The sequence below is a fragment of the Aegilops tauschii genome, chromosome 4 (assembly GCF_002575655.3).
Source record: "Aegilops tauschii subsp. strangulata cultivar AL8/78 chromosome 4, Aet v6.0, whole genome shotgun sequence".
In the NCBI taxonomy this organism is placed as follows: Eukaryota; Viridiplantae; Streptophyta; class Magnoliopsida; order Poales; family Poaceae; genus Aegilops; species Aegilops tauschii.
This window is the reverse complement of record NC_053038.3, coordinates 5,446,377-5,471,350: the sequence shown is the minus strand read 5'-3', so window position 1 is coordinate 5,471,350 and position 24,974 is coordinate 5,446,377. Positions and strand designations below refer to the sequence as shown.

At 47.9% G+C, this 24,974-nt stretch overlaps 3 protein-coding genes across 3 annotated transcripts; 1 reads left to right on the top strand and 2 right to left on the bottom strand.

Annotated features, from left to right (window-relative positions):
- Nucleotides 1–1,332: 1,332 nt before the first annotated feature.
- LOC109746031 (uncharacterized) lies at nucleotides 1,333–2,343 on the top strand. Its single transcript, XM_020305146.3, has 2 exons — nucleotides 1,333–1,536; nucleotides 1,629–2,343. Exons 1-2 carry the CDS (start codon nucleotides 1,419–1,421, stop codon nucleotides 2,234–2,236), a joined length of 726 nt encoding a protein of 241 aa, XP_020160735.1. The 5' UTR covers nucleotides 1,333–1,418; the 3' UTR covers nucleotides 2,237–2,343.
- LOC109746030 (5-methyltetrahydropteroyltriglutamate--homocysteine methyltransferase 1) lies at nucleotides 2,328–8,242 on the bottom strand. Its single transcript, XM_020305145.4, has 14 exons — nucleotides 8,107–8,242; nucleotides 6,443–6,796; nucleotides 6,255–6,342; nucleotides 5,667–5,794; nucleotides 5,392–5,583; nucleotides 5,092–5,294; nucleotides 4,555–4,718; nucleotides 4,362–4,442; nucleotides 4,111–4,277; nucleotides 3,870–3,975; nucleotides 3,437–3,687; nucleotides 3,262–3,334; nucleotides 3,038–3,166; nucleotides 2,328–2,948 (listed from the first exon to the last, which is right to left on the bottom strand). Exons 2-14 carry the CDS (start codon nucleotides 6,790–6,792, stop codon nucleotides 2,580–2,582), a joined length of 2,301 nt encoding a protein of 766 aa, XP_020160734.1. The 5' UTR covers nucleotides 6,793–6,796; nucleotides 8,107–8,242; the 3' UTR covers nucleotides 2,328–2,579.
- A 7,396-nt stretch (nucleotides 8,243–15,638) lies between these two features.
- LOC109746021 (protein FAR1-RELATED SEQUENCE 5) lies at nucleotides 15,639–22,725 on the bottom strand. Its single transcript, XM_020305137.4, has 3 exons — nucleotides 19,884–22,725; nucleotides 16,766–16,892; nucleotides 15,639–16,584 (listed from the first exon to the last, which is right to left on the bottom strand). Exons 1-3 carry the CDS (start codon nucleotides 22,461–22,463, stop codon nucleotides 16,067–16,069), a joined length of 3,225 nt encoding a protein of 1,074 aa, XP_020160726.1. The 5' UTR covers nucleotides 22,464–22,725; the 3' UTR covers nucleotides 15,639–16,066.
- Between the last annotated feature and the right edge of the window lie 2,249 nt (nucleotides 22,726–24,974).

Here is a 24,974-nt window from a genome sequence, read left to right as displayed (position 1 = left end):
ACCCCCAAGCGTGACTGTTGCCACGCCGTCGCCCTGATTCATGACATCCTTCCGCCGCCACGAATCGTCACCTGAAGTCGGTGGATAAAAACTTCAGCATCATAATCTGGGGGCCGCTTCACTGGCATCCTTGATCCCCACCTAACGGAGCACCACCATCCATCGAGCCGCTGTCGGCTGGGCAGCACGAGAGCAACCACTCCAAAATAGCCCATTAGTGCACCCCCACACCGTAGTGCTGCCGCCGCCCTGGATAATCTACGTATGTGGACTCGAAGGGGGCTTTGAACTTAGGGAAGGACACTCAGGGCATGTTTGGGACTGCCCCGCTCCATCAAAATCAGCTTCACACCATCAAATCCACTTTGAAGAAGTTTCATACAGGAGTTACAGCTCCACCAAAGAGCACTTTATCATGTTTAGCTTCCAGGTAGCTTCAACTTCAAGAATGGAAATTTGATGGAAAAGGTCTATTTGATTGGATGACGTGGGGGGATTCGAAGGGGTATCCACCTACTGGCGTCAGTGGTGGGCAATTTCCCCAAACTCCACCTTCTAGAATTTCCGAAGCACCCGCTGAAGAGCTTCACAAAAAACAAGGACTTGTACCCCATATTCTATTTTTTTCGGAGCGGTATGTCATAAAGCTACCCCGTTTGACTTGGTTTTCTAGAGCGGAGCAGATCCAAACAGACCCTCGTTCTTTGATATTGACAAGATTAGAGTAGTTTGTAATAGTGTTTAATCAATGTGTGGGTGTGCTTATCGGCGGCACTGGCCGAGAATGATTGTGAGAATTTGGTTTAATCTAGAATATATATAATTACATTTCTTCGTAAATAAAGAAGTCCATGGATGAAGGTGAAAATGAAACATGCATGCTTTTGGGTTGGGTGTGTATTTTCTTTATCAAAAACATCATTCGTCTCAAAAGGACAAAAATATATATGCTCAGAAAAGTGAGTGAACTTGCTACCGAAATTTGTGAATGTTGCGATAAAGTAAATTCTTGCTCTCGACTATACCTTACAATCTCTTTGATCTTCAATGTGTGCATGACTCTGAAACTTCTTACAGTACCTTCTATTAACAAAATTCATTTATTAACTCTGCTGCGTGGTAACAACCTGGCTGACTGGTGCTTCTATTAACAAAATTACCTGCATCCTTGCTCCCCCTGCATCGAATGAGTGCATATGCGTTGCACCTTGCGACCAAAGCAAAACATCCGAGAGCAGCGCAAGCAAAGGAAGGAGTTGCCTGGCGACAGCCATCACCGCCGCATAGTTATATCGTGTCATCTTCCCTAATCCCTATAATGCACACCTTTCCTGTCCCCTACTCAATCCTTGTCGCTCAAAGATCCCAAGGGTGCAGAGCAGCAGCGTCTCTGTACGTCTATCAACAGCAGTTCGGCAATGCAGGCGGCCGCCGCCTCGGCGCCGGCGCCGCGCCACCGCGTGTACACGGCCGTCGAGCCCCGGTGCGAGTGGGCGCGCACGGCCGACGCCGACACCCTCGTCGTCGACGTCTCAGGTGCGCACCACCGCGTCCTCCTTCACTGCTGCTGCGTTGTGGGCATGTGACTTGCGTGTCTTCTGAAGATGACTGTCTTGCCATGGTCGCAGGGTTCATGAAGGAGGAGCTCAAGGTGCTCTACAACACGAGCCGGAAGCTGAAGGTCGCCGGCGAGCGCCCCGTCGGAGAAGGCGGCGGCGCGCGATGGGCGCGGTTCCTCAAGTCGTTCCCGGTACCGAAGAGCGTCCGTGCCGGCGGCATCAGGGCCGTGATGGACAAGGAGCAAGCCGTGCTCTACGTCATCCTGCCCAAGGGGTCATCACAACCACCACCAGGTCCTCCACCGCCGCCGCCACCACCGTCGTCGTCCATGGCCGCGCAGAAGGAGCAGCAGCCTGGAGGCGCCCTGCCCCTGCCGCACGGAGAGCGGAAAGGCGATGGCCCGTCGGGCGGCAGCAGCAGCAATGGCGGCTTCTGGAGCGCCCAAGAGGACGCAGGGAAGAACAGGGCTGAAGAGAAGAATGCGGCACCGAAGGAGACCAGGATTCAGATACAGGAGGAGGAGATTGCCACACCAGATGCACCAAGAAACGATGGTGGTGGCGATGGTGACAAGAGGTGGTGGGAGAAGCTTACGCCTCTGCACGTGGTTGGCTTCATTGTTATCGTCCTCGCGGTGGTAGGAATTGGTGCACTGTATGCAACGCTGCTACTCTGAATCATGTGTAAAAGACTACAACTTCTGTAACCTGCCTGACTAACTGAACAGATTCAAAAATGAGCAGGGAAATCAAGGAGGAACTGAGAGATGCAAGACAATTTTCAACTCCGTTTATAACGAACCGCGACGAGACATAAGCTCAAGACCGCAGCCTGTAAACAATAAGAAACCACCCACCAAACATAGATACAACATGTCAACACGCACCAGTTTACCATAGCAGGACTAACCCTAGCCAAACTCCGGACGGCGGTACGATAAAGAATCGGATTATTCGAAACAAATGTGGCTCATTTGGCGCTCTGTCCCCACAAAACAATAGGTAGTAGTATCAGGCTCTTCACTTTGTGCTGGCGAGCTGGGTGCGGATGAGCTTGGCCGCGGCGACCATGTTGGTCAGGGCGGGCTTCACCTCCGTGTACTTGCGGGTCTTGAGGCCGCAGTCGGGGTTCACCCACAGGATGTTGGTGTCGAGCACCGCGAGCATCTTGTTGACGCGGTCGGCAATCTCCTCCGTGGAGGGGATCCTGGGGGAGTGGATGTCGTAGACGCCAGGGCCAATGCCGGCTCCATAGGTCACGCCCTCGCGGAAGACCGAGAGGAGCTTCTCGTCGGAGCGGGAGTTCTCAATGGTGATGACGTCGGCGTCCATGTTGATGATGGAGTGGATGATATCGTTGAAGTTGGAGTAGCACATGTGAGTGTGGATCTGCCCAGGAAAAACAAGTCTCATAAGGGATGGATGATGATGGTAACAAAGATTTTCTGAATACCTTCATGGCATTCCAAGTAGATTACCTGAGTGGTATCTTGCACACCGCAGTTGGTGATTCTGAATGAGTGGACAGCCCAGTCCAAGTAGAAAGCATGCTCCGACTTGCGCAGCGGCAGACCTTCCCTTAGAGCAGCCTCGTCGATCTGGATCACCTGTAGATGACCGAAGCGTATTTGTTACACATGCCACACGGACATAGTAATGACATGGTGACAACTGACAAGACAGCTAAAGCTTATATACAAACCTGAATACCGCCAGCTTCGAGATCCTCGACCTCCTTTTTAATGGCAAGAGCAATCTGGTAGCATGTCTCAAACCTGTATACCAAGAAGTGGCACACCGATTAGTAGCAGTTAAACACCTCCACGTGAAGGCCGTCGAATCAAAACAGATGTAAGAAGGTAGGAAGCGGTATCAACCTTGGCTGGTCGTTCCTGACAAAAGACCAGTTGAGGATTGTGACAGGACCAGTCAGCATTCCCTTCATTGGGCGAGGGGTCATGTCCTGAGCCATCTTGGACCAGAAGACTGTCATGGGGTTGGGGCGGCTGACATCACCATAGATGATCGGTGGCTTCACGCAACGTGATCCATAGGATTGCACCCATCCATTGGCAGTAAATGCAAAACCAGATAATTGCTCGCCAAAGTACTCAACCATGTCATTTCTCTGAAATGTACATAGAAATTAGTCAAAAGACGTACATACACTAAGTTACCAGAGAACAAATACAATATGCTGAAACAAATCTCTATTTCAATGATCCATAGACAGATATAGCTTCATTTCAAAAACGTCCAAACATCTTGCAAATGAGTCTGCAACAAACAATATTAATTAGCATTGCTCACCTCAGGCTCTCCATGGACGAGCACATCAATGTCAAGCTCCTCTTGGATCTTGACAACCTTGCTAATTTCTTCCTTGATAGCACTGACATACTCCTCCTCAGAGATCCTGCAGTGACACAAATTTTCAATAAAATGCAGGAATATTACAAGAAAAGACTCATAAGAGATCCAGCAGTGACACAAATTTTCAATAAAAAATGCAGGAAATATCGCAAGAAAAAGTGCATGTAGAGGCACTCACTTCTTCGCCTTGTACTCACGGCGGACCCTCCTGAGGTCCATTGTCTGAGGGAATGAACCAATTGTTGTTGTCGGAAGGATAGGAAGGTTGAGCTTCTTCTGCTGAGCGTCCAGTCTAGCAGAGACAGGGGTAGCACGGCGGTGGTCAGAGCCCTTCAAAGCAGCCGCCTGTAAGAAATGCACTTCATGTTAATAATTGGCATGTGGGAACTCTTAATGTGTGTATATATGACTCAAGTTCAGTGAACTTACAGCCTTCTGAACCTCCTCATTGTTCACTCTGGGTGACGACCTCCTTGAGGCCTGAGCAGCGGCATTGGCCGCAAAGTAGGCCTGTATTTGACAATATTCAACATTACATGTCAGTATAGTTAGGAGTTGCAATTAAAGTGGTGCAAGGAAGCATCAGGCTATACTGAGAGAGAGAAAAGAAAGAACAACATACCTCATCCTTGAGACCAGCCAAAGCCTTGCCAAGTGCATTCACCTCAACCACCTTTTGGGCAGCAAATGCGAGCCATGACTTGATCTCACTGTCAAGCTTAGTCTCGTTCACAAGATCAACAGCAGTGTGCATCAGTGAGCAGGAGGTGGACACCACAAGCTTGTCTGCAATAAAGTATTCACAATTGTTTAATACAGAAAGCAATGACAATGGATAACAGATACCACCTCTGAGTCACACTGTAGGTCGTTTTAGAATATGTGATGATGGAACATTTTAAGGTTTGATCACAACTATGAGTACAAAACAAATACCAACATCTGCGACACATTAATACAGTACTAGAATATCATGGTTTGAATACACCTCTGAGTCACACTGTAGGTCGTTTATAATCAATACTTGGTTTTATTTAAAGCAACATATTTTTCATAGGAACTGATGGTCAAAGTTTCACCTAAAGAGCTGTCAATGTTGAAAACGTCCTAAATTGTGACCTGGAGATAGTAAATAATAAATATATTGTTTACTGCTTACCCTTGCCAACAACCGCCTCAAGAGACTGAAGAGTGCTGAGAGATGCAGCAAGATCATCAGCCCAGATGTTCCTTCCATCTACAACACCAGCAAATAAGTACTTCCCAGATGGGATACCAGCGCTCTTGATAAGCTCAAGCGTCTTGGTTCCACGAACAAGATCAAAACCATAGGCAGTCACGCCACTCAATGATGTGAGGGTCCTGTGGTTACAAGAGAATTAGTGTTTTGCTGTTTTAATAGAACACCTTGAAATACATGAAACGGCGAGTAGAATGTATTAGCACTAGAGAAACGTACTTGTAAGATTCAGCAGGAACATCAGCAAAGTATGTCTCAATAAGCACATTCAATCCAGAGAGTGCCGATTCGAGTGCAGCATATGCTGAAGAGAACGCAGCCAATTCGTGAGCAGCAAGGTCCTTAACAAGGGTGGGCTCATCAAACTGAATCCATGAAGCACCAGCTGCCTTCAGCTCAGTCACAACCTCCCTGCAATTTATATAACATATGACATTGTCAACTGAAGATTCAAGTTAAAACAAAAGGAGTTGGTTGCGTCAGTCGATGCTTACTTGTAGATGGGAAGAATGCTATCAAGAAGTGAAAGAAGAGAGAATGATTTCTCCACACCCTTCGCTGCCTTGGAGAGCAGCAAGTATGAGACTGGTCCAACAAGCACTGGAACAGTGTCAACACCGAGCTGCATGGAAGACCATGTAAGCATGCAGGCATCATTTTGTGAAGACAAATAGCATGGCAAATGAATTTCTATATTCAGGTCCTTGAAATGAATTTCTATATTCAGTTAGGCATGCAAATGGTAATGCATTATTCTGTGCACGACAGAAAAAACATGCTTGTTCCAGGACTATAAATTTCAACTTCAGGTATAGGTTACAAAATAAACTAGTCGGCGTTTTGCCGTATGGGATTGCTATGATATGGGGTCTCATCCAGATGTGGCTAAAGGCTCTACTTTAACCAAAGAACATGTAACTAGCAAAGAAAGACATACAAAACTAGAACTGTGGGATCAGATTCAGGTAGCTAGCAGAAAAATAGTAGTACAGATCAGAAGATATTTTTTTACTACCAAATCATGTGCAAGGAAACTACTATGAAAAGGAGGCTGAGACAATGCTGTGGGTGAAGGAACATACCGCCTTTGCCTCCTTGTATTCAGAGACAGCCTTGTGTGAAGCGTATGAGAACTTGGTTGCTGGGCTCAATTCAGGTACAATGAAGTGGCTGCAAAAGAGTAACAAAGCCAGTAAGCAAAACTGCATGACCAATGCCCTCAAAAAGATTTCACCTCTGGTCAGCATTCAAGAGATGCAGATTGACTTACTAGTTGGTGTCAAACCACTTGGTCATCTCCATAGCAGGGACAGTGGCATTGCCCCTGGCTATTGAGAAGTAGGTGCTGTGACCAATTTCCCCGCCAGTCCAAGAGTAGCGGTCCGGGACGGCACCAAGCATGGCCGTTGTGTCAAGCACCTGGTCATAGTATGAGAAGGTGTTGCTGGGAATGTACTTAATCCCAGCCTCTGACATCTGCTTCCAGATGCTGGCCCTGAGGTCAGCGGCAACCTTCTCCAAATCCTCAGCGCTGCTCTTGCCATCCCAGAAAGACTCCAAGGCAAACTTGAGCTCCCTCTTGGGGCCCATGCGAGGGTATCCAACAATATGGGACGCCATCTTTCTACACCATCAAAAAACTAAAATCAGTTAATCTGCAGGAACATTGGTTGGTAAGGAACTTTCCAAAATACTTTGCACATACAGCAAAATATGTATATCTGCAACCTAACAGACAAGGGATCCAAAATAAAAAACAATTAACGCACATACAGGAAAATATATATATCTGTAAGCTAACAGCCAAGGGATCCAAAATTATGACAGCATATTTTTCCAAACCGAATCAGTACTCGATCTTCTTCGTCCTTTTCATGTACACAAATTTTTTAGTTTTTTGTTTCTTGTTGCTGCATTATATATTTGTGGGAGCTTAGATGTGACATCCTTAAAAAACATCTAGATGTGAATTAGACAAACTGAATTTTTTAATTACTGTGGCATGGGCTCCTCCAGTAAGAATTAAGAGGCTTAAGAAATACCTTTGGCTAAGCCAGGATGTTTCTTTATACTGGGAATGTTTAGCCGTGCCATGAAGGCAGGCTATACGCACTAAAGACCTCCATTTAGGATCCAACCAACTCCCATGGTGTGGGTACAGGACAGCTAAAATCGGCCGGAAAGAAAGCAGGGTCCCTCTCAGGCATGAAGGCATCATGCTACTACAAATAACATAAACATTCAGGGGAACGGATGGCGGCTGGAAACAAAATGTGTGAGGACGAGGAGGACATGCAGAGTTTAAGTTGACCACAGAATTTAAATGTGAAGTAAAATAGTAACAAAACTGATCAGAAAATGTCCTGGTACTACGGATATGCATGATTGGACAGAACTGGAGGCAAGTTAAATTAACCGACGGATTAGAACGGCCGAGGAAACAAACTGATCATCTGAAATGATGATAATGATTAGCACATAAAACCAGCACTCCCTCCCTGACAGTCGTTCTACAGATACAGTGGACAGCCAATGCAATCTCAGATCGTAACTAGGAGGCACAGCAGATCTGATGGCAGGAACCTAACCGCCGCATCGACCTCAGATCCATCGAGGGCGCGACCGAGAGGCTCGGATCTGACTGCGAGCAGCCACCGCCATGCAGGGGGCGGATCCAAAATTCAGTTCGGGTTTAAGCCCGAACCCTCAGAAAACCAAATGCCCGATACCGCCGACGGGGCGGGGAGGCATCGGCGTCGGCGCTTAGACTACGGACACGGGTCGGCGGCGGCGACTCGCGCGATCGGCGTCGGCGCCTAGGCTACGGCGCGGCGCGGCGGCGTGAGGCTGACTGCGCGAGGGATTTCGCAGCCGCGCGCGCGCGCATTGGGTCGGACACGGCGGGAGGGGAGGGGAGGGGGAGCGGCGGCTTACCCTTGGAGGAGTCGCGGAGCGGCGCCGGAGATGAGGAGGGAGACGGTGGGGAGTGGAGGAGGAGGATGGCGGTGGGCACGGGGAATTGGGGGGTTTGGGGGGGTTTATTTATAATGTGTAAGCAAACGGGAAGGGCGGGGGGGTAGGTGCGTACGTTGGGATCTGGTGAGGTGAGATGAGATCCCTCTCAACTAATCTCTGTTAGCACTAACATGCTGTTGTTGAGTGATTCAAAGTTGTTACTACTAGCACTAGCAAAGACACTGTCCATCCATCAAAACTTCTAATTTGTTTTGTTTTATTCTAGGGACGCATGTCTGTCGTCGGTCGATTTTTTGGGTCGCACGATATTCAGATCCGACGGCCTCAGCCTTTCTCATTTTTCATCTTCGACCAGCTTGCCTTCGCCGCCCCCCCTCCGTCGTGCTGCTCCGCCCCGACCACCCCTCTAAACCCCGACACGATCTTTGACATGCGTGACTTCGCCGCCCTCCTTCGCCTCGTTGATCTGCCCCGACCACCCCTCTAAACCCTGACACGATCTTTGCCGCCGTTACCCCCTTCCTCTCTCGCGTGGCATCCGAACCCGTCAACCTCTAACTTCCCTCCATCGATGATGTCGTTGCCGCGTTATCCCCTGATGAATCGATTGGCGGGATCGGAATTTCAGACACCCTATGAAGCCATTTTTTTCCCTTTCTTCACCTCCCTTCGAAGGCAGCTATGTCTGTATGGCTTCGGAGTTCGGAACCGATCTCCGTCACACCGAGTTTCCTATTGGTCACGTTGCCGTTAAAACCTCCTGATTGCAGCTGCAGCAGGTTGCTCTGCTCCAGTCGGGAGTACATCAAGAGCACACGTGAAGCACCGCTGCAACACGTGAAGGTCCGTTGCAGGACGTGAAATGAACGGAGATGCGTGCGAGCTGCTAGCTGGAATATTCGCCACATTTGGTGGCCATGCGTGTAGGAGATTCCTAAGCTATCGTCAGTGGCAGTGCCACTAGTTTGTCACGTCCTCATTTCTGCGAGGAAATGAAGCAAGCTTTGGCCACATGTGCGACATACGCAAACACAGCAATCTTCACAAACATACTTCCGTCACAGGTCAAGTGGATATTTAGGGGCTGTTTGGTTTGTGACTAAGGGCCTATTTGGTTCATGGCTAACTTTGCCACAACTAACCTTAGGCAAAGTATGGCTGCCACAAAAAGTGTGGCTAACAAAATGACCATCACAAGTGTGGCAAAATTTGGCAAAAAATTGAGCTTATGACGTGTGGACCATATAACTAGAGAAGTGTGGCAATGAACCAAACCCATGCCTAAGATGTTGTGGCATGACTAAGGTTAGGCGTTGCAACCTTAGTGTTGAAGTATATTGCCGGCCTCCCTCCATCAGTTCGGACTTTTGGATGAGTTGGCTGAAGCATGAATGCAATATGGTATCAGAGCCAAGAGGTCTTGAGTTCAAGACCCTGCCAACGCAGTATTAAATAAAATGATTCTGCGGCCTACATCGATCCCACGTCTAAGGACTAAAATAGCCTAGACGTGTGGGGGAGTGTTGAAGTATATTGCCCGCCTCCCTCCATCAGTTCGGACTTTTGGATGAGTTGGCTAGAGCATGAATTCGGTGGTTTGGCTTGCGGCGTGTGTTGCTCACGTCAAGGAAGATCCCTCGGCTGAACCGCGTCACTTCCAGGTTGCTCTCAGGATTCCTCATTGGCGTCAAGCTATGGAGCAGGAGTATCAGGCATTGTTGACAAATGGTACTTGGCAGCTCGTTCCCCCGGTCTCTGGTGTCAATGCTATTGATTCCAAGTGGGTCTTCAAAGTTAAGAAGCATGCCGATGGTTCTATTGAACGCTATAAGGCACGGTTAGTGACGAAAGGGTTCAAGCAAAGGTATGGTCTTGACTACGAGGATACGTTCAGTCCGGTGATCAAACCGACGACTATACGGCTTCTGTTGTCCTTGGTTGTTACTCGGGGCTGGTTTCTTCGTCAGCTGGATGTTCAGAATGCTTTTCTCCATGGTGTTCTGGATGAAGAGGTTTACATGCGTCAGCCCCCGGGGTTCGTTGATCCTGCTCGCCCTCATCATCTGTGTCGCCTTGTCAAGGCGCTCTATGGGCTGAAGCAGGCTCCTCGTGCTTGGCATGCCAGATTGGGCTCTGTTCTTCGGTCACTTGGTTTTGTTCCCTCCACTGCTGACACCTCGCTCTTTCTTCTGCATCGGCATGAGGTGACGATGTATCTTCTGGTATATGTTGATGACATTATCCTCATTAGCTCCTCTGATGCTGCTGCTGATCGTTTGATCTCTTCCTTGAGTGGTGATTTTGCGGTGAAGGATTTAGGAACGTTGCGTTACTTCCTTGGCCTGGAAGTTTCTCGTTGTCCTGTTGGTTTGACACTCACGCAGCATAAGTACTCGATGGATTTGTTGCGGCGGGCAGGTATGTTGAAGTGCAAACATGCCATGACTCCTATGTCTGCTACTAATCGTCTGTCTGCTTTTGATGGAGATCCTCTTACCTCTGATGATGCCACTGAGTATCATAGTATTGTTGGTGGTCTGCAGTATCTGACTATCACTCGGCCTGACGTCTCATATGCAGTCAATCGTGTCTGTCAGTTCCTTCATGCTCCTCGGACTTCTCATTGGACAACGGTGAAGCGCATTCTTCGCTATGTTTGCTTTACTGCCTCATATGGTTTACTCCTTCAGCCAGCACCGTCTCCTACACTTTTTGCTTTTTCAGATGCAGACTGGGCTGGTAATCCAGATGACAGGCGATCCACGGGGGGACATGCTGTCTTCTTTGGTTCTAATTTGATCGCCTGAGCTGCTCGTAAACAAGCTATAGTGTCCAGGAGTAGCACTGAAGCTGAATACAAAGCAGTTGCAAATGCTACAGCTGAGATCATATGGGTACAGTCCTTATTGAGAGAATTGGGAGTTTCTCAAACTCAACCGCCTGTTCTTTGGTGTGACAACATTGGTGCTACATATCTGTCATCTAATCCAGTGTTTCATACTCGGACAAAACACATTGAAGTTGACTATCACTTTGTGCGGGAATGTGTTGCACAGAAGCTACTCCACATCAAATTCATCTCTTCAAAAGATCAACTTGCTGACATCTCCACGAAGCCTCTACCACAACCTCAGTTTGTAGGCTGCAGGCGCAATCTTAACGTACTTTGTACTTCAGGGCATAGTTAAGATTGAGGGAGGGTGTTAGATTGTATTTATACGTAGCCTCTGTATAGGTCTTGTATATTGTACCGTACACCTTTGTGTGCTCCTTATATATATATGAGATAGCCACACCCGTTAAGGGTGTCGTGCAGTTTCCCAAAACCCTAAGTCTTACACTTAGGCTGGGAACCAAACAGACCCTAACTTTGCCAAAGATTGCCACATCTAAAATTAGGCAAGTTTGACCAACTTAGGTGAGTGTTTGGTTCAAGCCACACCTTAGGCAAGCCACACTTGGGCCTCATATGGCATACACATAAAAAGTGTGGCAAGATTCCCTTAGGCTTGCCAACTTGTGACTCTCATTTTGATGAGGCAAGCTTGGCAAAAATGTGTGGCAAAGTGTGGCAATGTTAGGCCTAGAACCAAACAACCCCTTACTGTCTAGCATGTACACAACAATTTTTTGTATTTCTTTTAGCACAGTACAATCAAAGTCGCTCACTTACACAAGCGCACATTCACCTCTATGAACGCACACACACATGCACACCCTATCCTTATAATCACCTCTGATAGACTGAGCCGGCACATCATCTTGAGATTAATGAAGTCGCTACAGACACCTTCGTAGTCGATGAAACAGCTCCTCTCATAAACACACAACACCGGAAAAGCCTGGAATAAATCTAGGAAAGTGCGAGCACCAAGTCTAGGACTTGAACTCTGGTGCGCTGGGATACCACTATCCTCCTCACAATTTCTTGTATCTTTTGCCTTGTTTGACACTGGCTTGCACTTTCATAAATAAAAGCTTCAAACGATACAACTCAACAATTCGAAGTTTTTTTCCCTAAAAAAAGGGGAAGAGCTAGGACTTTACCGACGGATCTTCCGTCGCCCGTTGACTACGTCCCGAGGGTGACGTGTGTTCCCCATGGTGCCCACCACTGCACGTTATCTCCCCGCAAGAGCTCTCATCAAGTCGTTTCGTTCGTTCGTTCTTCACTCGGTTCCCTTTTTCTCGGATTACATCAATGTCGCAAGTTCACTGCTGCGTGCCACCACCAAATCGTTACAACCACCATGTTGCGAGCTCCACTGAAAGAACACCCTTGCAGCAGCCACCAGCGCTGCAAACTGGGCGAGGCGCGACCCTTTGTAATGTGGCACGCCTAAAAAAAACTATTCAGAGCTACAACAAGTACGAAGTGCTTTTTTTCGAAACGGAGTTTTGCTGGTCCCTCGCACGGCGGTGAACAAAGTGACTCGAACAAAGTTGTATTAAGTGTGAATGAAATCGTCCGTGCAACAATTCTAAATTGCACCCGGGCAGGAGTGCGGAAGGGTGGTGTGGTTGGGGGTGGGGGGGTGGGGGGGATTAAGAGCAACTCTAGCAGACCCCGCATCCCACCGGCCCGCAAAACCGCTTTTGCAGTTCGCGCAAAACCGCTTTTGCGGGCTGGCTCGGGCTGGCACAAATGCAGACCCCCCAAACGGATCCGTAAAAAAGTATATTCGCGGCCGGCCTCCCTCCAGCCGGCCGCGCCCAACCCCGTCGGCCGTGCCCCGTCGCCCGTCGGCCGTGCCCCGCCCCTGCTGGCCGCGCCCCATCACCACGCCGGCCTCGCCGGCCACGCCCCGTCGCCTCCGTCGTCCGCGCCTTGCTCTATTGCCAACCGAGTCGTGCCCCTTTGCCTACCACGTCGGGAGGATTCCGGCGGCCAGGCTGAGGTCATGGGAGGCCACGACGATGTCGAGCTCGTCCAATTCGAACCGGCGGCGATCGATTGCGGCGTCTACGGCCTTTTCCGATGTGCGGTGATGAATTCCGGCGAGTTTAGGGCGGATTCCGGCAAACTCCGCGGCGGCGTGTTTGCTCCGACGAGGTTTGACCGGTATACGGGGCCCCCTATATTCGACCTTCCAACCTCCAAAGATAAGGGTTTCGGGTGTGCATTTGCGGTGGCCCTTAAAAAATTTACGGGTTGGACTACTTTTATGGTTTCTGTTCTGGTAACTTTTTTTGCCCAAAACTGTAAAACGTAAAAAATTTGCGGGTTTGACCACTTATGCGGGGTCTGCTAGAGATGTTCTAAAGTATTTCCATGGAGATGGAATCCTTGTGTGTGGAGTCCTGATTGGTGGACAAGGACATTCCAAATGCCAACAGAGGTGTGCGTGCGCCCCCAACACCCAGGCCCCGGCCAAGTGGAGCAGCTCCTTGTGTGCATCTTCTCTCTCTCAAAAAAAAGGAAACTCCTTGTGTGGCTCACTCACCAACCATGACGATGACAGCGCCGCTGAGCTATGCATACTTTTCCTCCGGTTTGGTGGCTTGGTTTGGTTTCCATCACGCTCGCTCGAACACACACACACACACACACTGCATGCAGATGCATCAGCAGAAGAGTCTCCTCGTTCAGCATGAATCTTCTCTACGCAAAATGCATTGGAAGGAAGAGGGTGGTTGGTGCCCCCACTTGCAGGCCGTGGGGCCCACCGCCGAGTAGGAAAGGCAGGCATGGTAGGTGCTCCTACCTCCGGGGGTTGGTGGACGGACGAGATACGCGTGCCCCCACCCACACACACTTGTGACTGCGGTCGCGATCACATTCAGGCCAGTAGTCCCGTGCTTGCAAAGATCACTACCATTCATACTGCTTGGGCCTTGGAATTTATTTTTCTGCTAAGGAAACGAGTGGCCAGCTCCTGCTCCCACCCCATGTCACCCGTTTTTTCCACAAAGAACGAAAGAAAGAAAAATACTACTACTTCGCCAGCAGCAGCTGGAACTGTGTTTGGTGGAAGAATCTTGGGAATCTTTCCTGCTCACTCACCAATCACCCTTGCAACGCAAGTCAATGGCGTGGTGAGCTCGAAGTCTCAACACAGGTCCCTGTCCAAGACGATACGAAGAAAAAAGGGGGTGCAAAACTTCCCAGTTCAGCTCCTGGAGCACTTCACCACCAAACCTACTTGCTCCTGCCCTCATATCGGCGACGGCGTGCCCCAGATCGGAGGAGAGACCTCGCCTAGTTTTAGTTGGCTCCACGAGGACGCGGCGCGAAGCTCCGTTGTTTGTTGACACCGTGGGACATGCCGTCATCTCAATTTCCATGGCACGGGCCGCGGCGGGGAAAGTCTTGATGGCTGAGATCGGAGGATCGGTGGGACAGAGGGGGCCTCGAAGGCAATGGAGTCAGCCAGGTGTTTGATAACTTTCAGTAGCAACGGTGTCAAGTGGTGGCGGCGGCACAGGAGGATTTCATTTTTGATGGCGCTCCTCGGGTGTCCGGTCGTGGCTTTCAAGGTGAAAACCTAAGATCCGGCCTTCATTGGGTGTGCCTGGCAATTGCCTTGTTGAAGGTATTGTTTTGAGAGCTCGGTCTTTCTTCAGGGTGAAACACATATGAACTTGGATCGGGGTGACGACGGTGCTTGTGCATTGTTTGCTTCTTAAAGGCGTCGCCTTTGGAGGCCTTCTATGTTTTCCGGGTACCGTCTTTGGTGGTGGTTGTGTGATGCTGGGAGGAGTTGATCACTTTGACGAGGCCATTTTTTCTCCTTTCTTTTTTGTTCTATTTTTGGATTGTGTGCATCCTGAATGTCTTTGTGACTTGTTAGTGCAGAGGCTGGGTATAATTAGTATCTCTGCGATATTAATATATTCCCCTTTTGGGATTATTTTAAATTTAGGTTGAACTTGTTTAATTGGCTCCATTTGGTTGTAATATATTAAACTTTCTTTAAATTGCGTCTATTTCGCTCCAATTTTGTTGTGTTTGTGCATGGTCCATTTCAAATGGCCAGCAACCCGCCTACTGTCCACGGACACGTCCGGACATGTGGTGATCCACCTTGTAGTTGCCCTACATGCGGAAAATGCCAATGGAGGACCAGCTCCACAGAGCTCGTTTTCAAAATATAATTTTCTACAACGCAATTTTCTTTATGTTCTTTGTGAACATACATACACATGTGTATTACATATGTGCAAATTTTCATAAGAATATAATTTCACACATGGCGTACACAAAACAGGCAAATACGCATTTTCAAAATGGGCCGACTTTTTTTTTGTTATTGGGCTGAAATTTTGTTTTTTGCACAGCCTACAAATCATAATATTTTCAACGATTTGTTCACACATTCATGCAGAATACATATAAGTTTCCATGGATTTTTTTTTATTTTTTTTGAAACTTTTAAATATGATTTTCGAATTTTTTGAAAAAACAAGCTCCAAGGAGCCCGTCCTCTGAAAATTCGCACTCCCCTAACATGTCCCTTTCCAACTCAAGAAAACAGGGCCCTTTCCAAGAATAAGAAAAAACCCAGCTCCTGGAGCAGTTCACCAGCAAACTGTACTACTACTCATGCAGCCATGCTGTACTACATACATCATCATAAGTTCATAGCTACCACATGTTGGAGCTGACAACTTGACCAAACCCTAGCAAGAGCCAATGAAAAACAAGCTTGAGGAAGCTTCATGTCCGATTAGGTTAAACAAAAAAGGGATCTCTAGATTAATAAGAAAGAAAAAGAAGGCTCCTAGGCTCATGGGGGGGTGATGGCTGGCTGCTGGGACATTAGATACAGGCTATAAACATGTATGTATACAGCTATTGCTCTATGATGAGACTCCATTTCCATTGGTGAAAAATGTTGTCAAGATATCAGCAGGGGCTGGGGGGAAGCCTTGGGAGAGGTTAGTGACTGGAGAGACGGCTCGATCAACAGCTGGAAGATCACTCTTGCTCCCCTTCATCGCCGGTTAGCCCCTCGCCGTCGTCGTCGTCAGTGTCTTCGTCTTCGTACTCGTCGCCATCACTGCCATCTGTGGAGCCGAAAATTGCTTCCTTGGCTGCGGTAGAGTCGCCGAAGCTGCTTTGTCCAGGCTGCTGCAGATGCTGCGCCGAACTGGGCGCGATGGCTGGTGCTAGTGAGGAGAGTGGCCTGGGGGCTAATGGTTTCAGCTGATTTGGAAGGCTTTCCCCAGGCCTGATGTGGATGGCATCTTTCGACTGTGCTGCTTTTATGATTGAAGCTGCATCAGATGGGGATGCAATGCGCGCCCCCGCCGCGATGGCTGCAGCCCTTATAGATGAGCTGTCGGCAGTAGCTGCCCGAGACTCGGTGTTTTCTGCCAGTGTTTTTGCCTCTGAATGTGTGGCAGGCACTTGGGCAGAAGATTGACATTGGCGAAGATCAAATGATGCATTGCCATTATTCATCATGCCGCCGGAGTTTGTAGAATTCATCCCAGCTGCATCAGCAGTAAAATCATATCAAAATGACCGTGTTAAGTAAAACAACCGGCAAAGGAGACAAGGGTTATTCAGGAAACTTGTGCACATAGTAACATATATAAACAGAATTGCAGCCAGATGTCTGGAACAATTTATAGATTTTCATAGCAACGTAAAATCATGGCAATACATACATACCAGTAGACATCTTGTTCTTGTCCATGGAGGGCAGGCAGAATCCAATTGGAACGGTCACAAGCTGTGGTGAAGCAGTAGAATTTACGCTGCTTCCCTTGTTTCCATTAGCTTGGGACAGTTCATGAATCTGCACATGTCATGAAGATTTATTATGGTCAGAGCCTTGAAGGTAGAGTTGAAGAGTCAAGATAAATGAAATGAAGAGCACTCTGTAATTTAGCAAGAAAATCAAAGCTAACCATAGGCACTGTTTAAAAAGAACTACCACATGAGCTACAATGCTACACTAATGTTTATGAGACAGTCTAGTGCTGTCTCTCTAACTAGTCACAACCTTAAGCCAATTAGAGATAAGATCTAGGATTTCTCACTTTTGGATTGTTAAGCCTCTATATAAAGAGGACCCTATATGATGAACAAAGAAAGCAAGAAACAGCATAGTCCTTATATCTTTCCCCTCCCCTACTCTCTCCAAAACCTAGGACACACAACAAGAGATGACCAAACATACAACAGCTTGCATGGCACAACCAAAATACACACATACAACTGTTGACATAATGGACAACACAATAGGAGATTAGATATCAAGAAAACAAGACTATAGCTAAGTAGCTAACACCCTTTTAAGACATACAAAGGGATAAGCAGCAAGCAGCATTTCTGACAGAGGCCTATTTGAAAATATTATGACTGGAATCTTCGTTCTTGGTTACGGTTCTTAGACTAACCACATAAGATCTACTCCTTCCGTCCCAAAATTCTTGTCTTAGATTTGTCTACATACGGATGTATCTATTCACATTTTAGTGTTAGATACATCTGTATCTAGATAAATCTAAGACAAGAATTCTGGGACGGAGGGAGTATTTCCTAAATACTACAGTGGCTATGAGTCAAACACTTGGCTAACTTCAACTAGATTTGATACAGAACAAACATTCCGTCAAATTTGTCAGTGCCTTGTTAGTGAGTCAGTCAGAGCACCTTCGAGAAATAACAGGCTTACAGCATTACAAAACAAAAGGGAATTACTTCCAAGCTTCTAAATACCGGTCGATATTTTGGTACTGGTAGCCTGCTGATACCAATTCAATATACAAGTAATTGTACTTTCACACATATTGGCCATAAAGCCCGATGGTTGATATTGTGGCCACTAGCCAGTACAGCTCCACATGTAGATGATATAGAATTAAACGTGTTTGTCTAATTATTTATCAAATTAATGTATCACAAAGAAATGGAACTAATGCAGATTTGTGTAAAGATACGTACAAATGCACTTCCTTCTATTATAACAGAAGGTGCACCGTATATATGTAATTATTTCTTATGCCATTCAGTAATTAACTAGTATTTTGCTTCTGATGCAAAACTATCAGAAACTTATAATTACATGTTTGTTGTAATCAATTATGAGTATTCTGCATTGTATTTATTGTAGAACGGAATGGCATGTACATGAATAATTAAAAGTGAACAGTGTTTCCCCAGTACAACTGCATATCGCTCAGTATTCCAGACCCTTGCCTAACCCAGTCTGATATGAACTGGATATCCAATATTTAGAAGCTTAATTACACATTAGCACACTAAATGTGTACTGAGTGATCTAAATAATTGGTTCTCTCCCACAATCAATCGTGCTATTTATCCATGCCACATCAGCGCATATCCTTATTTCACACCATTATGAAATGTTGGCCAACAAACGAGAACATGAGATCATCATTCTAGATAAATCTGAACATGGACAGGCCTCTATTCAAATAATTAAGCAGGAAGCTAATAATACTGAAACCATCGCATCCTATAAGCAGTCCTGATCAGACAGCCTTACTCCTAGAAACAAAACCAGCAATTGTATCTGTATACAGAAGTAAACTGTAATGAATATTTCAACACTGCTTTGCAACTGAACAAAATCACTTCATTTTTCTTTAGCTGCCTGCTGAAGTGCTGAACAATGGAAGGAAATTAGGTACGTGTTTCTTCCTGTGGACAGCACTCAAGTACAACCAAAGCAGTTAAGCAGATTTTGGATCATGTCATACTCAAGTCAAACTAGCAATATTTATTTTACTTATTTGTATTTCCTAATGCAGTGATAGCATGAAATCAATGATGTGGTTATCTTCTTTAATTATACATGTGAAGTACAAAATTTAGTATTGAATATTTCAAAGCACCTACACCAGCCAGCTGAGGAAACAATGCAGGAAATTTATAGTAAAGATTATATGTTTATGAGCCAGATGAAGAATGGATAATAATTGAACTTCACCCCACAAGAACATATCTTTATGTGCATACATGTAGATTTTTTTTTAAACACTGTATGATTATTGCCAAAATTGCTAATATCCAGTCAAGCAGCAAGTTTAGAAGAGGGTAGAAAATGGTAGCACATATGGTGTTATGTAGGACATGAAAGAAAAAAGATAAAGAGAACAGCACCACGAATTATCATAAATCATGCAGCATGCTCAGATGAGATAGACAAAAGAACGGTAACGTAGCGTTCATTCGGAACTCAGAAAAAAAAAATATATAGCAGAAACAGGAGGTGGAGGTGGAGGTTGAGAAACAGGAAAATAGTATTGCTCACTATGATCTGCTTCTTGCTGGTCTTTCAAAAAATTCAAGTTGATTGATCACAACTATCAGAAAACAAGAAGGGCAATCTGAAAAGAACATTCTTAATGATAGAAAAAAGGGCTCCAAGCAAATAGATAGACAACAATTGTTGTTTGCTAACAGATAAAGGAAAACCTCATTCTCTTATAGTTCGTCAAGCACCTATTCTTTAAACTTCCTATACGATGTTCACAATCAAGTGGAGAAGTTTTGCAAGTTTCGTTGCATGCATTATACTACTCCTTCCATATTTTATAACTGATGAATTAGACACATGTACACATATTAAGAAAATGCACAACATCACTACCATAACAAATTAAATTTGTTCATCTACCAATGACCTGCCCTTTTTAGACCAAATAACCAACAAACAAAGTGGGCACCACCTCACTCAATGGAGCACACAATGAACAGTTAAAGGATAGTGCAGGAAGATATGAATATGAAACTTTTGGTAGTCAGTATAGTTAATGACCTCGTTAATTTGTGAAGCGGCACCTGAAGATTTAGTTTCTCCTGCTTGCACAACATTTCCTGAAGAAGGTGCTGTTGTTGATGCATCTCGGTCTGAGAATCCATGAAACTTGTCAACAGCTACAGAAGCAGTTGCCATGTTGCCATCTGTTGAGTTATGTGCACCCGATGTTTGCCCATGTTGTGCACAGGAAGAAACAGGAATCGCAGCAACTAGCTGACTAGGCCCTTGTGAACCACCTGATGTACTGGGACCAACAAAGAGGTAATTACTAGGTTGCTGCATATGCATAAATTGATTCGGTGTGGAGTTCTCTCTTGAGTTGTTTGAATTCCTTTTTCTCTTCTTTTGCTGACTAAAACTATCCTGAATTTTCCCAGAACATTCTGGTAGCTGCGCTGTAATTGGCATCACTGCCAATGGTGCTGCTACTTGTCCAATCCCTCTCTTGGCCATATTGACTTTGTTAGCAGCCTCTTGAAGAGCCTGCATTGCCACAACATAAACCTCTGCAGATGATGCTCCTTCTTCAGCATACCTAAGTGCTTCACGACACAAATTGTTGTAGCGCCATGTCTGAGATTGCTCGCCATCCTCAACAGTACTTCTTTGCTCCTCCTTGAGCTCTTTAACTCTAATAACTTCATCAGGTTTCTTGTCCGAGCTTCTGTCTGTGGCATTTTTGGTCCATCTTTTTATGATGTACTGAGAAGGAAGTGTAGATACACCTTGTGCACCAAAGACAGTAAGAATATGCCTACAGACAATACCAAGACATTCGAACATCTGACAGGTACATTTCGCAGAACACACAGAAGAATTGAATTGAACCATACGAGGCTTCTCACTTCCTTGAGATGTGGTCACTTTATATGTGCAAGCCCTACCATCCTCCTCTGCCACTTCCAGAGTAGAAACAGAGGCACCAATCACCTCCTGTTGGAACCTCAAAAACAGCGTCCTAGTGTACAGGTCTGCCCCTTGCTTCTCAATAGGAGATGGTGTCTTGATATCTGGAAGCGAATACTTTGTTTCGAATTCTTCCTTCACCTCCCTCTCATAACAACTGTCGAGAGCTTTTTCGTACTGCTGAATGAACGACTGTGAATTAGTTTTAGCAGTGATGTGAGACTCAAAAAACGAGCTCCTGCTCATACACCCCTGCCTTGATGGCTCGTCTCCAAAGAATGTATCCCTCAAGTATACAGGGGCCCACTGCTGCCGGCAATTGTACATTGAATCAAGCCACTCGTTGTGTCCAGACCCAACCTTAGAAATCAATGCCTCCCAATTTGCTTCGAACTCATCAATTGTGTCAGACATGTTGATGCAGTTGACAAGATCATCATAAAAGGACGGGAATGCATTTAAGAAATCTGATAGCTTACACTGGGCTTCATTCAAGATGTGCCATCTGCAGAATCGGTGCCTGGTTTGAGGAAGAACCTTGTGGACAGCTGATTGTATGGCGCCATCATACTCGGTGGTGAGAGAGACAGGGTGCTGACCAGACATTGCCAAGAGAAGTGTTTCAAAGAGCCAAGCAAATGACGCCTCGGAGTTATCCCTGATGACCGCACACCCAAATAGGACTGGCTGGCAATGGTGATTGACTCCGGTGAATGTGACCAGCGGGAGCTCATACTTGTTTCTTTTGCAGTGGTCATCCAAGAAAACGGCGTCCCCAAAGTCCTTGTACGCCGTCCTCGCTCTCGCATCGGACCAGAAGACATTCCCCACCGGATGGCCCTCGACGAACTGCATTGCGTAGAAGAAGGCCGGGTCCTCAGCTTGCATGCGCTTGACATAATCCAGGATCACCCGAGTGGCATTTCCGATGCCATCCCCAATGTAATGGGGAACCACGGCTGGTTGAGGGATGATGCTGGTCTGAGGAACAGGCGGCGTGGGGGGTGTTGGTGGTGGCGGAGGCTCAATCGCGAGGAACATGCCTCCATTCCGGCGGAGCCCGTAGGAGGAGGAGGAGCGCTGCTTGCCGCACTCGGAGAGCGGCTTGTGCGGGCGCAGGCAGTGCGCCTGGTTCTGCGGGACGAGGGGGTGGTTGTGCGCGGTCTCGAGCTTGGTGATGGCCCACTTGCCGCCGTCCTGCTTCTTGACCCGGATCATGGCCTTGCAGCCGACCCTGGTGACGGCGCGGGTGCGGCGGCCGCCCCGCCCGCCGTCGTCGGCGCCGGCGGGGCTGGAGGCGAGGGCGGCGGCCTGCTCGTGCTTGCCGCGGTAGGTGCGGAAGCCCTCCTTGGCGCACACGAACTGGCGCGACATGATGGAGCCGTCGCGGCGGGAGCGGTGCATCACGCTGATCCGGGTGCTGAAGCCGACGCGGTGCGCGTAGAGGTTGTAGAAGGTCCACGCGTCCTCCTCGTCGTCGAACTCCATGCCCTCGAACGGGTCCACCCCGTCGTGCACGCTGGGGCGCGCCGGGTAGGCGGGGGCGGAGCCGGGGGTTGAGGCGGCGTCGAGCTCCATCTCCGTGCCGTAGCCGACGCTGTCGTTGTCCCCGTCGCCCATTTCGCTGTCGGGCGTCCCCTGCTCGCTGCTCCCCGCCGCCACCCTCTCCATGGCCGGGGATGCCCGGAGGCCGCGGCGGCGAGATCAAGCTGCCCCCTTTTCGCGCGCGGGGAGGGGCGGGCGGGGGCGATCGAGCCGCATACGGCGCGGGGGGGCGAGGGGGGAGGTGGAAGGGGAGGTGGGCGGCGGCGGCGGCGGAGGTCCGGCGAGGTGCGAGTGGGGGGGAGGGGGGTGTGGGGGAAGAAGAGGGGACGGGAGTGACCGGCTGGGGCGGTCTGGGGTTTGACCGGGGCGGCTGGCTAGGGTTTGTTCCTGACCCGTCCTCACAGTCCGCTTGGGCTGTGTGGGGTTCGTCCCGTGCGTGGCCCGCCGCGATTCCCTGTACTTTGACGGCAACTGAGCTGCGTGTGGGGATGGATGGAGGGATCATCGGATGGTCAAAAAGCCCCAAAATAGTGCGGCGCCGCTCCTTTCCCCCCCTTTTTGTAAAACAGGCAAAGCAGACAGAAATAGTGATATGCTATTCTCCTTGACAATGTTCTTTCCTTTTTGCAAGACACACTGAACCTTGCTTGCCTGCTGCTTTTGGAACATTTTTTTTGTGTGAAGGGGGCAAAAGAATTCGGTTGACATGTGTCTGTCTACGGCGAAGCGCGTACAGAAAACCGACACGATAGGTGGGCACCGATGCAGAGTCTGAAACAGTTGTCTGGTCTTCTGTGGAGTGTCGTGGGTGGTTCTAACGAGGCCATGTGGTCGTTCGGGCGTTTCTCGGGCACGCCACGAAATGAGAATCAGATGCTTGCCTTTCGGGGTACTTTCGAGGTATTGTGAACTGATGGATCTTGGTTTTTCTGGCTTACCTTTAGCTTGTGATAATAGGGAGAATGGTCGCAAGAATGTGAGGGCGAGGCTGTATAGAGCAGTTGCAGACAACCGTTGGCGGGACATATTTGCTGAAAGATTTGCCTCGTCAATTGATTAAGTAGAGGATAATTGTCAGCTTAGTTAACCATAAACTGGGCAAAAAAAGTCGCAACCCACTGAGTGGCACACATAGGGCATCACACACACATCTTTCCCAAGAGAGCCTCATCGAGTCAGGGCGTAGGCCCCAAGAAGGAGTCATCGCCATCTCTAATCTTCGAGCAAGCGACTCTGACTTCGGCGCAGACGGTCGTCGACCCAACCCACATCGTGGAGGCCACGCGGAGACACGTGAAGATCCGTGTCCGAACTCATCCACCCACGACGGGGACAACGCAGCTCCGACTTTGATGGAGAGCTATGACGGAGAACTAGAGCCACTCTGGATTTTTTTTACCACTACAAATAAAATTATGAGAGTTACGAAAGAAGTTTCACACTCTCATTTCAAATGTTCACTTCTAAGAGACAGTTCCATAGTATTGTGCTGACTTCAAAAGGCATTAAGGCATCTCAAGCGGGCTCATCAAAAAGGTCTCAAATGTTTGGATTGGATAGCCCAAACACTTTTAGTCATCTAACATGGCTCACCAAATCGGTTCGGGCCGGTCCGAACGTTTGAAAACCCCTAGACCGGCACCAAATCGAGGGGGGGGGGGTTCTAAGGGAGTCCGGATGTTTGTCGTGTCAGACTCCGACACCTCGGTCCCACTGTCGGTGTCAAAACCGACGGATCTCGGGTAGGGGGTCCTGAACTGTGCGTCTAAGGTCGATGGTAAAGGAGACAGGGGACACGATGTTTACCCAGGTTCGGGCCCTCTTGATGGAGGTAATACCCTACTTCCTGCTTGATTGATGTTGATGAATATGAGGATTACAAGAGTTGATCTACCACGAGATCGTAATGGCTAAACCCTAGATGTCTAGGATGTATGATTATGATTGCCTCTACGGACTAAACCCTCCGGTTTATATAGACACCGGAGGGGACCAGGGTTGTACAAAGTCGGTTACAGAGAAAGGAATCTTCATATCCGAACGCCAAGCTTGCCATCCATGCAAAAGAGAGTCCTATCCGGACATGGGAGAGAGTCTTCTGTCTTGTATCTTCACGGTCCATCAGTCCGGCCCACGTCACATAGGCCAGACGCCCGGGGACCCCTTAATCCAGGACTCCCTCAGTAGCCCCTAAACCAGGCTTCAATGACGAGGTGTCCGGCGTGCAGATTGTCTTCGGCATTGCAAGGCGGGTTCCTCCTCTGAATACTCCAAAGCGACCTTTGAACACAGAAAACGTGTCCGGCTCTGCAAAACAAGTATCACACACAACCGCAGAGAGTATAATATTTCACGAGTCCAGTCAGCTGACAACTTTTTGTAGCGTGACATCACGTCCATGCCCGGTCATTATTTCGAACCGTTTTTTAGCCTCCCGCTCCATATTTTGAGATGCGGTTTTATTGGCATGTCTTGTCAAAGCAGAGATCATGTCCCCTTATTGCGGGATTCTCATCAATACGGGCGTGGGTAATCCAACCGTGCCGTCTACATGGCCCTTGGGGAATAGGCGAGTTTTAAGGCGAGTGGGGAGGCGCTTGATATTCGCTGCCTTTATAAGGAGATAAGGATTCACCC